Below are 12,086 nucleotides of genomic sequence, written 5' to 3' on the forward strand. Positions count from 1 at the left end.
TCTGGAACTTGAGGCTCAGGCTTTTGAGGAAGTATAACTCATGTCAGCTATGATTTCTTTTTGTTTTTTGAACTTAAAAAGAATCAGTAGGTGGCCTATAGGGAGAAAAAAATAAATAGTGCATAAGGGTTTGAATCAGTTCCCCTCTCCCACGGACCATGTTGGTTCTGTTGGTTCTGTCCTTGCTTGGTCATGCATTTTGACTTAGCAAAGGTATGGTTACATTATTCACCATCTTTAACTGAGTTTTATAGATTTCCAAAGGATTTTGCTGTTTGGAGAACTTGCTATTGAGAATATATCTGCAAATGTTACTTCACTAAAGGAAATTCCAAGCCATTGCTAACGATGATTCTCTGCAGAAGCTGATAATTTTCTACAGAGTAACTTTGACACTATAAAATTTTATTGGGTGATGAGCGCTAAGTAGTTATGTTATGCAAAAAAACAAAAATGACTAGCTCGGATTGTTTTACGGCTTGATGCTGTACTACTTGTTGAATAAATATTCATGCACTAGTCCTTGACTGCACTTCTTACTGTATGTGCCTACTTTCTGTGAAAGAACCTGATTCAGTTATGTTTGTGGTTAGGAAAGTACAGCAAAACGAATCAAATGTAAAAGTACAGAAAAATGAATAACTTTTTTTTCTTCACCTACCAGTTTGTGCCCATCTTTCCTCCTTTTTTGTCTTTTCCCCTTTGGAAATGATGAACGTTTCTCAAGCCAATTTTGGGGGTAGGAGAAAGGCCAGATAGTAAGTGTCATCATTGTTACTGTGTTTTGATACTTGGATTAGTTTCAGGAAAAAAAAAAAAGCCAAGGATTTCAAGTGCTGTGGATGCTGCAGCTCTTTCAGAAGAGCTTTGAAGGATAAGGGCTAAAGGACAACCTCACCCAACACAAGAAGGTCTTATGTCTTGTCTGTCAGATAGCCTTGCGCTTCTCGCTTTGCATGTTAGCTTTAGCTGGAAAGGATCAGGAGTACCTCTTACTCCTGTTCAAGTTCTTTTTTGTGGGTGTGCCAGTTCTTCTATTGTTTAATTATTTTTAAAAGGGGACATCTGGTCTGTCTTTGTGCTTTTTTCCTTTCTTTTCCCAGTAAATTCTGGTTTAATGCAGTTTATTTGTACAGCTTGTGGGCCTTTTTCAGTTTTTCCAGACTTAGATCCTGCTTAAGGGGGAGGCTGTCAAAGTGCTCGAGAACAAAATGAAGGCAGAAAGGGCAATTTTTCTTTCTCCTCTCTTGCTCAGGTCAGCTCCCAGGTGGTTTTTATTAGTTGCTTGGCCATATTGTCAAAATCAGGTATTTTTCTGGTTGAGTACACTCTCATTACACGTTTCAAATTCTCAGTTTAAAAACACAGGTTTAAGAGACTGTTTATTTGCACACAAGTAGCATGATGTAAATACTGTGTTTTAGATAAACCTCTCTTTCTAAACCTTCTTTGGAGTTTCTAGCTATAACTGGCTTTTGTTATAATATTTTCTGAAAGCTTGAAAAGAACTAATTTCCCTACCAATTTTGAAATTTGTGTCTGGAAAATATGTTCTGTCAACGTGGCAGAGAACAGTGTGTGTCCCTGTTAGTGAACTGGTTTTGTGAGCAGGAGAGTTTCTCAGTTACGTGTGTGCATTCTTGGAGAAACAGAACAGCAGTGGTCTCTTTGCAGTATTTTGCTGCAACAGCATTCTTGTTAAATGTTGCTCTTAGAAAAATGGGACTTTTGAAATATGTGCCCTTTTGGGAGAGGAGATGTAAAATCCAGATGTAATGATGAAAGACCCTGTAAATTTTCACAGGGGAAAACCCCACCACGTATTTGCCTTTCAGATTATCCCGATGTTCTTCTCCTTGCATTTTTGCTGATTCTGAGTTCTAGCTCTGTGGTTGGTTTTTCCTATTTGAAGGCACACAGTCTGAGCATGAAACATTTAATGTTGGGAAGCACTGGGGCTTTTTTGTAGCAACACTTCCAAAAAAAAAAAAAAAAAACAAGCCACCTGTTCTTTGCTTTGTGTTAGGGTGTTTTTTGGGGGTAGTTTTGGTCAAGTGTAGTGTGTATTTCCTGCTCAGTCCAGCAACTACAATATTTTGGAAAGATGAACTGTGTCTGCAGATGTTTATTAAACAGGTATTGTTTCTGTACAATAGCGTGTTAGATTTTTCTATGCTAACTTTTAAGCATAAGTACTGACCAGTCATCTTAATCCAGGGAAAAAATGCTGAGGTCTCCACAGATTTTAATCACATTTGTTGTTCTGACATCATTAATGATTCATGCCTGTTTTTAGTTACAACTTGTTATTTAGTTAGCTGAAATAGTAACCTGCATCATTTAATGAAGTGTTGATCTGCTTTGGAAACAGAGTCATGGTTCCATAGTTTAGCTAATTACACAAAACAAAACAAGAAAAAGATAATTTTTATAGAAATGACTTGAAGTGACTTGTAAATCCTAGCTCCCCAGTAAAGTTGAAAAACCAATTTTCTACTTTTATTTTTCTAACTTAGAGAAACCAAACCAAAAATCATCACTGTAGCATTTTGGTGCTATAGAAAGCGTGTTGAGAGAGGCTTTGTCACAGCTCTTGACACTGCTCCCAAGATGGTTTTAGCAGGGGTCTGTACCCGAATTTCTTTACCTGAATTTGCTTGGAAAAACGGATGGTGCTGTGCTTGTAATTGTATCTAGACAGGCGTACCCCAAAACTTGAATTCTGTTTATGATAAAGCCCAGGTGATTTCTGTATGCACACCTTAGAACCGACCCAGGTGCATCCTGCCAGGCAATCGGGCTTTGCTCTGAAACTGGCAATTGCAGTGAGCATTTTCTGAGCTGGTTCTGCAGCTCTGAATCCGAGTGCCTGCTTTCCTGAGGGAGTACGCTAAGGGAATGCTGTTGCTTGTTGTCCAAATGCATCTGCTATAGCCGGACAGCTAAAATAAGTACTTGGGGTGTTCTTTGGTGGAACTTACTGAGTGTTTTTTGAGATATTTTTTTTCTTGATTGCAAAATGCCTCAAGCTAATATTTCAGGTTGCATCTTGAATCATCTTTGCCATTAGCATGTGTAAATTCATAAGTTTCTCTGGGGGGGGGAATACATTTATGAGTCTAAAACTTGTGCTAAAACAATCCCACAACCAACACCACCAAAGAAGCTGTATTCTTCTGAATCCTGAACTTAGCATGAACAATATTTCGGTAACTGTCAAACTAAAATAAATGTTGCCCTAAAAGGGGAAATACAGGGGTTTAATATCTTAGCAACAATTTTAATTGCTTATGTGCAATGCAGCCATGCAAATAATAAATGAATTAGCCCTGTGCTCAGCTATTTTTACTTCTTTCTCGTTGCTATTAAAATTCTCATACAGACTGTTAGCAATCCATGGGATAGTTTGTAGTTCAGCAAATTCTTTTCTTCAAGATGATTTGTTCTTGATAGTGGGTGTATTTGTATTTCTACTGCTTTTTGTTCTTAAAACAAACAAAAAAAAGTGTGAAAGGCTGCATTTAGAAATCTATTTTATTTTTTTTCCAAGCATAGTAGTTTAGATTAAGATTCAGCAAGCATAGTGGTATGAATATTTCTGCTTTGCTTAAGGAACTGACCTTTGTCCTAGCTGATGAAATAGGGTTGCTCTATTTCATTTTGAATGTTAAGAATTTCTGGAAGGAAAGATTCTAAAAACGTTTGGGATGGCTTTCTTGCATTTTGTCTGTTTTTATGGTGTGTGTAGCTAACACGGAGGAAAGCTAAGTTGAAAAGGGCTTTTTACAGAGAACATTTCATGCCCTACCGTAGGCTGATCATTCCCAGTCTTACCAGCCTCTTCCCAGGTTCATTACCCAGCCAGATGCTACAAGAGAAATCCTGCACAAGCACGATGAGGAAGAGCTGAGCCATCGGAGCACGCTGCAGGTGGAGAGATGATGGTGGTGTGCGGGGTGTCCTGCGCCCACCGCCCTGCCCTGTGGTCCCTCATCAGCATCTGTGCATGAGCTGCTGAGGGCCTGCGGTGATTTGGGTGCCACCCTTGAGGGACCTACGGGCTGTATTCATCGTGAAAGCCACAGCTCGGTCATCCACATACGGCTCTTTAGGAAAGAGTCGTGTTTTGTCAGGAAGTATCACTTCCTTTGCGTTTTTACAGAAGGGTGTGAAGTCTGAACTCGAACAGAACCTTGGTTTTGTAGGGTGGAAACCGTTTCAAGATGTAGCTTTCCAAGTAACTTGAAAACGTTTTTCTTTTGTGTTTAAAGGCATGATAATTGTACACTTTGAAGTGAGATAGATGTAAGGATTGATATAAATTTGTTGGCTTTTATGAGCTCTTCCAGTTTGTAGTGATGCGTCTGTAGTTCTCAGATTAAAAGCACCAAAAAGTGTTGTTTTCCTGGTGATTTTAAATGGGATTTTTTCCTCCATTTCCATTCACTGTTTTGGCCCCAGGGCTCTGTCACAGAGGTTCTGTTTCAGAAGGAACTGATGCTCTGACGCTTGCTGTAAACTACATTGACTTGGTTATTTTTTGTTAGTTTCTTTTATTTATTGATCTCATGTTTTAAGTCTGAAGCCTTGCATGGAGGTGTCAGCTTCTACTGCAACTTCAGATGTTCTCAAGTAATTTAGCTCCTAAATTGGAACTGTTCTTTTTCCCTAAATAAATAGCTAAGGGTTTTAGTGTCTATGTTCTGTTGCAAAACTTCAGATGGTGTTTTCTTGGCCTTTCATCAGCTGTTGCTCCCCTCCTGCCCTGCTCCCTCTCTGAAGCCCTCTGATCAGGATGCTCACGCGAGAGTCACGGTGTCTGGGGAGGGCAGGCTGACTCAACAGCCATGCCAAATTGCTATGGCAAGACCACAGCCTTTTATTTACGAAAACGTCTGTGTACTCCTTTGAGACTTCTGTTAAAGGAAAAAGATGAATGTACGGTTTCCTCTTTGACTAGGTAGTCTCCTTTTACTCAGCAGTGTCCAGAGGTGGTGGTGGTGTGAGAAGCTGAAACGATGAGGTTAGCTTTAACCCATTTAACATCTTTCATACTCGGAGTAAATGTTTACAGCTGTTTCTTTCTTAGTGGTCAGTGTTTCATACGTGAAGTCACCGGGGAGGCTGCTGTTGAAATATTTCGAAGTGGGGTATGATTCAGGGGAAGGAGCAGGACTGGAGCGTACGTACGTGGCTCGTGTGAGCGGTTATGAATGGGCAGCCGTGTGACGAGGCAGAGGGTGAGTCAGGACCCAGTGGCTTCTGAAAGAATGCCTTTTGCTCCAGCCTGCTGGGAAAATGAAAACAGAAGGGAGGGGACGGCACCACTTGGCTGGGGACTGGTGCTTCCTGGGGGGGGGTCAAGTCCGTCCCGGCAGCGGTACGGTGCTGATTCATTAGTCAGTGGGTGGTGAGAACCGAGTGCTGTCTGGGGGAGGAAATGGCCAGGGTGCTTTAGGGAGAAGGAACATTTTCTCTAACTGCAGGATGTGTGGATGGAGTGTTCAGATAGCGTATCTGCATCGCATCAGTTAAATACCCTGGTGTTGTGAGATAAGGATTTACTAGAGGACAAAAATAGGATGTGAAACTGAGGTTTTACGTCTTGTGCTCAACTGTTCTCAATGACAAGAAAAAAGGTGTTTGTCTGCTTCACTTTATTCAAATCAAGTCTGGCTTCTACGGTATGAACGAGCGGTGTTACTTGAGCCAAGCCCTTGCTTTTTTTTTTTTTTTTTCTTGGAACAGCAAAGTTAACTCTCAGTTGCAGTTGGAGGCGAAGGTTACTAATTCAAATTCAGGTGAAGAAAAATAACGTAAAACATTTCAAAGAGCACCAAAGGGAAGGTGAGGTGAGATGCTGCATGTTGAAAGCATGGCACAGAGGTCTGCTGGTGTGTTGAGAAAGCACAAGCACAGCTCAGCTATGTTGAGCCTAATGGATTTGTGCAGCATCTTCCCAAGTTCACGTGTGTTTGTGGTGTTGCTCATACTCAAGCCAGGTAATCTGCCCTGAGATAAGAGTGTTTACTCCTCCTGGCTTTTAGGGCAGCAAACAGCATTTGTTTGAACTCTGAGAGCCAACCTGTTTCCAGCATCAAAGTAACACATCTGCTTTTCTCTTTTTTTTAAAAAAAAAAAAAAAAAAAAGTAAAATCTAATGCCACGGTGGTTTATAGTGGGAGTTGTAAGTGGAAACTGTATCTTGAAGTGAAATGAAATTTTTGCGTAACAGCCACCAGAACAAAAAATCAGCTGCTTTAAGCTAGTAAGAAGTGCGGATTTCAATATGTGACAGTTTACCTAGGTCTCCAAATCTAGCAGTCTGAGTCTTACAAGCCTGGCTCCTAAATGCTCTTATTGAACGCACCAGATGGGTCGGGAATGGTTTATAAGATTATATAAATGCAGTTAATCTGGGGTTAGCAACAAAGCCTTGAAAGAGTTTTTCTAGCAAAGTCATCCTTTTATCTGGTTTTAATCCAAGTCTTATAGTTCAGTAATATTAAGGGGGGGAATCGGGGTCTTTATAGAAATCAGGTGGCTTTTTTCGTTTGCCATCTTGCTGTGGTTGCCATCAGGCAATTTTCAGAACCGAGCTCTGAAAGTTCTTAAAAGATAACTTTGTGCTGGATTTTGAGGTGTGCTAACATCACGCGATCGTAGACAAGGGCAGTAATTTATTAATGTTCTGTTAAGTTTGGAAATGGAGAGGGAACCAGCATGGCTTTATCTGAAAAGAAGGAAATGTGTGGTTAAACGGTTTTGGCTTCAGTCTTAGGTGGTTTCCATTCCCCAGAAAGAAGAGAGGGGGGGAAAGGAGTCTAAATTCCTTTCTCTACAATAAAGGAAAAAAGCGCCGGTTTGTTTTATTGTGTGTAGTAATGAGAGAGTTCATGCGCAGGCACATGCAGCTTTCAGTGTGAATTACACTAAATTTGAGTGATTATATGGTAACTTCCAACTCAAATAGCTTGCTAAGAAATTCACCCTGTCAGAAGTGAAAAACATTCATTATCTGGGGTTTGATGCTAGTAGAAGCGAAGCCCCGCTGAAACCAGTGGTGTAAAGCTTTCAGGGCTCTGATTGAGGAGCAAGGGCAGGGTACCTTATGCTTTATCTCAAGAGGTCAGGCTGCTTGCCTGTGGCTTGCGAGCTGCTTTATCAGCTGCTGTTCGGCGTGCCTTGAGCAGATAGCAGGCATCAGGAATCACATCCCTTCTGTCAGCTCCTTCCCCGTGTGCCCCCTTGACTTCTGAAAACTTCCAGCAGTGCTTGGGCTTCAGGTGACGCTCTGGGTACTGGCTTTGAGGCACTGAGCCCTCGCAGCTGCACCTGAGCTACCTCTGCTTGCTCTGAGCTACCCAAAGCTTGCATGGACTGCGTGAGCAGCTGCAGGGTAATTGGACAACGCTGTTGAAACATGGCAGGAGTGACAGCATGATATTCCTAGTCGAATAAACGAGCAAACAAACAAACAAAAAAGCCTTTCTGGGCAATTTGCAGAGCTAAATGTTGTCATTTCTGGGAATGTTGATGGGAAATCAAAAAATTCCAGGTTTCTGCTTTGGGCCAAAAGTTTGGGGAAAGTAAGTGAAAGGTAAACTCTAAACTGAGATCAGCAATTTTTTTAGAAAAAAACAAGCAGTGTTAGAGTACAGGTTGTCAGGTCTGTCAAGACCTGTAGCTGGGTTTATGCTGCTTTTTTCTCATTCAATTACTCTGCATTCTTAGAAGAGGATGGCTCTCAATTTTAGTGGCCCCCCTCTCTTTGCCTTCCACTTCTAAACCAATTAAATGCATCGCTTAGATGATGTGCGTACCATCATTGTATTTCTTGCGGGATGAATGAGCCAAGACTGTGCTGAAAGGGAGTGATGTTGTATTTAGCATGTACGAAATGATTAATCTTGAAAGGAGGGCTGCAGGAGGTGGTTTCCTGGCAGTCCACGTCTTACTCATGCTGGTTCTGCCTCCCCAGCTCCCAGGGCCTTGGCTGGCGGGTCCCTGCAGCAGGGGTAGGTGGGACAGCTGGACTGAGAGCACAGGGACAGAAAACCAGTCCATGTTCTTTGTGGAGAGCCTGCAGTAGGAGCCGATACCGAGATGATGTGCTTGAAATCACCTTTGTTTCTTCGTTATTCTGCTACTGCTGCATGCAGTGCTAATTAAAACATCTAGAGCGTTCCATACTGAAGTGTGGCGAGTTGTAAAAATTAAGCTCAGTGAGCAAAGTGCTGCATTTTATTGGTGAATATTGTTGCTTGTTTGCCATTTGGATTCGTGTTATTTGTCTGTTGCATTTCTTCTTCCTTTTTATGTCGTGAAGTGCTTTATTTTACCCGGACAGCCTCTGCAGGAGGAAGGCAGGCTTCCCGTCCCGCTGCACCTCCTGGCCTGCCCTTTTTCTGCTCGAGTGCCCTTAGCTGCTGAGCGTGGAGCTGAGCGGGCAGGCACAGCCAGGGTGCTTTGAAGTGCACCGTAGCACTAAACATCAATTACAGTCTGCTGATGAGGGTTTGCCAGAGGATGAATTCAGAGCGATTAGAGGAGACACTGTGTGAAATTTCCCCTGGTGAGCCGGGCTGCTCCTGAAGACTGGCATTTTGAATGTCTCGGCAGCCTTACATCTGGAACGGGTGCTGGCCTGCGCGTAGGGTTTGCCTCCCTGGCAATTCAGCATAGACAAACTTCTGTTCTGCAAGTGGTTTGGCTTGCCAAGTAGGCTGAAATAACTACTAGAGGATGACTTTTTTTTTTCTTCATGACTTGGGTAATTTTGCTGCGTGAGGTTTTTTTTTTAAGACAGATCTCATTAACCGTAGGGTGTCAGACTTGTTTAGTGCTGTGTTTGCTTCTTGTTCAGTTTCTTTGTGGAGATTAATCTTGGCCTTTAGAAGGGGGAAATGCTTCTGTTTTAAATTACTGTATCATCCACCCTTATCTAGCTGTAGGGCCTTAAGCTCGCGCGTAATTCCTTGCTGCTGTTCGAAGCACAGATTGATGCAGGAGATGGGTTTTGATCATCTGGTGTTGCTTCTTTTGAGAAGACTTTCATAAATGCTAAAGAAGACAAGGGACGACTTTATTTTCAGCCTGGTGTGTGTGTGTGATGTATTTTGCTACATTCTGTTTTGTGAATTGAGGAGGACTGAAACTGGTGCTTGCTCTTTGTTGAAAGAACTCACATATGGGGTAAAATGCAGTGCTTTTGGGGAAGAGTAAAAATGTTCGTTTAACCATTTAAATGCTCTGTGAAGGATCTTCCAGTCTGGCAGCATGCCACTTTCCCTGTGATGCAATGGTAAGCTGACAAGAAAAACAGTCACTTTAACTGGAAGCGGTAATAGAGTTCTAACCAAATCCTTGTGCACACCAGTTTATAAAATGAGAACACAGCTCAAATTTATTCCATCGAGTACAGCAGGCAAAAGTTTTAGCATTCGCTTGATTAAAACGAGTTCTTGGAAAGGAGGCAGGAGAAGCTGTTAAGTGGAGTCTCATGTTACCAGCTGGCCTGGGTGTTCTTCTAAGAATACATATAGAAGCTTCCCGCATCGCTATTTTCATTTTGCAGGCATGTGTTTAATGCCTTCAAACTTACAGCGTGTGCTTTGCTTTTATTTCAGGTGTACTTGAAGGCACCTATGATTCTGAATGGTGTCTGTGTAATCTGGAAAGGCTGGATAGACTTACAGAGACTGGATGGTATGGGCTGCCTGGAATTTGACGAAGAGAGAGCACAGGTAAGACAGCACGCCTGGGCTGCTCTGCCTCAGATATTTCTTCTCCTGGAAGACAACGTGCAGTCAGGTAGCAATCACACGTGGTAATTTGCTTGCTTTCTGCCTTCTCTTTGAGTACAATTCCAAAGAATACTCACAGTACAGAAGTTCAGAAATGTGCTTGTAGCTAAATCAGTGTTTTAATTACATTAAAACATTAGAGGCAGGAATCTTACAGCTTACAGCTGTAGCTTACAGCTTTGTGGAGTGGCTTAGTGCTATTACTATGCTACAGAGTAGTAAATCTTAAAGTATTGGGAAAGCTATTACTGTAACATGAAGCAATTTAACTGGCAAGTCTTTTCCAGTTCATTACTTTTTTTTCCTAAGTAGCTTTTTTGTTTTATTACATGGTGTTGTAGTGAGGAGAGGAGATCAGGGACTCAGAACAAGAGGGGCAGGGATGAATAGAGCTTTTTCATCTGCTCTCTGTAACAGTGGGAAGCTGCTTTAAGGTATGGCAGCTTTTAAGAAACCTGCTTCCTACCACTGAAGTGACTTTTAGCAGCTGGATCTTTGGACATGTGCAAGAAGAAAGCAAACACAGAGGAAATAACTTTTTAAGTCTATATAATATCACTTGCACAGCTGTAGGAATCCTTAATTTATGTAGACTTAAAAAGCAAATAATGTCTGTCTTAAGTGAACCTTGGTAACAAAGTTACTTAACTGATATTAAAAGCTGCTGTTCCATTCTGTGTGGGCCTCCACAAAGATCAGGATATACTTCAACATGTCTTTGCACTTGACAGTAAGCTGGATACATCAGTTACCAGGCTTGTGACTTAGAATCTATAGTTTATGGTGAACTCTGTAGTTCGTCTTGTATTTTGAGAGTTTAGAAGTGTTAGGATAACACAAAAGCATGGCTTAAAGTGCTTCTAAGTACGAATTACCTTTACTTTCTTTTAGTGCACCCATCCCCTTTCATTCTGATCAATGGGAATACATTTACATAATAAAAATTGCAAGGTAAATAATTGCAGAAACATCTACACCTGAAGTAGTCTTTGTATTTTCTCTTGCAAACATTGGTTCACATGGTAGAAGAGTTTGGGAGCATGATTTGGATTTGTTCTGGAGGGAACTGAACAGAAGGACATCCTTCAGAACCACATCACATGCACTTTGACCTCTAACAGGTCAGGCTAGGAAGTAAAGTCCAAAGCAAAACCTTTTACAGTGAGCACAATGTGGATGTCAGGTTCTCACTTGACTTTATAGGTCCTCTCCTGGTGAGCTGCACCACATTTATTGCAGCTGTTAGCTGTAGCCTTTTCTCTGTGAAGGAAATAATCCAGGCAAAGATGTGTGTGTATGATATGCTCACTCATGACTCCAGTCAAATTATCCTTAGAATAATGATTTTGACGTGAACACGTGAACCTGGGCGATGTCTGTCTAAATGCTTCTGACCAACTGTGCTTTCGCTGTTTCTTTTTGGGGTTTGTAGCTCTCCGGGGGCTGCTTCTGGCAGTTGTGCACTAGAGATGCTTTAAATAAGGATGCATTTTCTGTTTCTGCTGTGTGCATCTTGTTCTCAGCTGTCCTCAGGGCTTCCCTTTTAGTCATTCTGAAGCCACACTTGGTCACTACTTAATAAATAGCGACCCTGTAGTTCCAATTAAATGCAAGGAGCGCTCCTCTGTTCCAGATGCGCAGAACTGGAGGCCATATTAATTAATTAATTAGTTTCCGTTCACGAGTTCGAAGTATGTAAATCAGATTTTATGTGAAGATGTGTAGTTGCACGCTTTGCTGTGCCTTGCCTCTCCCAGACTTCAGAAACCAATTAACACATTAGTGAGATCATGTTATTGGGACTGTGTCCTGGCTTAAATACAAGTACTTCGTGTCAAAACCGTGTCTTTCAAATAGTCACAGCCCTGTGTGCTTTCTTCAGGATGTCTAGAGTAGCTGGTAGCACTGTTCTCAGATCAGTATGCCACCTTTTGTTAATCTGGGGGAGAAGCTGCAGAACGAAGCTTTCTCTTGAGTGCTGCTATTAGCGTTATAGCAGCCTTCTCTTCTGAGCTGGGTGTCAGCATTTGAGATAGCTACATTTCTGCTGCAGCAGAGTTTTCTTTAAAAAGAGAGTAACTGCCATAGGCTCTATGGGTTAGAACTCTTTTTGATTTTATGGTTTATACAGCAAGGTCAGATGCAGACCCCTGAGGATTGTGCAAGAAAAATCCCACGTTTCTTGGTCTGTGCCTGTCATGTCAGAACTGAGAGCGACAGGGACGTGTGCTCAGGAGGAGGTAGCGTCACCCTTCTCCAGAACTAGATAGCTCCTGAAAA

At 41.9% G+C, this 12,086-nt stretch overlaps 1 protein-coding gene across 4 annotated transcripts in view; it reads left to right on the plus strand.

Annotated features, from left to right (window-relative positions):
* The window catches only part of CBFB (core-binding factor subunit beta), a 40,415-nt gene that overhangs the window by 12,356 nt on the left and 15,973 nt on the right, over positions 1–12,086 (plus strand). For all 4 annotated transcript variants that reach the window (XM_068693177.1, XM_068693175.1, XM_068693173.1 and 1 more), the window contains exon 4: positions 9,630–9,746. In XM_068693177.1, coding sequence (XP_068549278.1) covers positions 9,630–9,746 — 117 coding nt within the window. The remainder of the gene's footprint in view (positions 1–9,629; positions 9,747–12,086) is intronic.

Source organism: Anas acuta, chromosome 10 (genome assembly GCF_963932015.1).
Source record: "Anas acuta chromosome 10, bAnaAcu1.1, whole genome shotgun sequence".
Classification (NCBI taxonomy): Eukaryota; Metazoa; Chordata; class Aves; order Anseriformes; family Anatidae; genus Anas; species Anas acuta.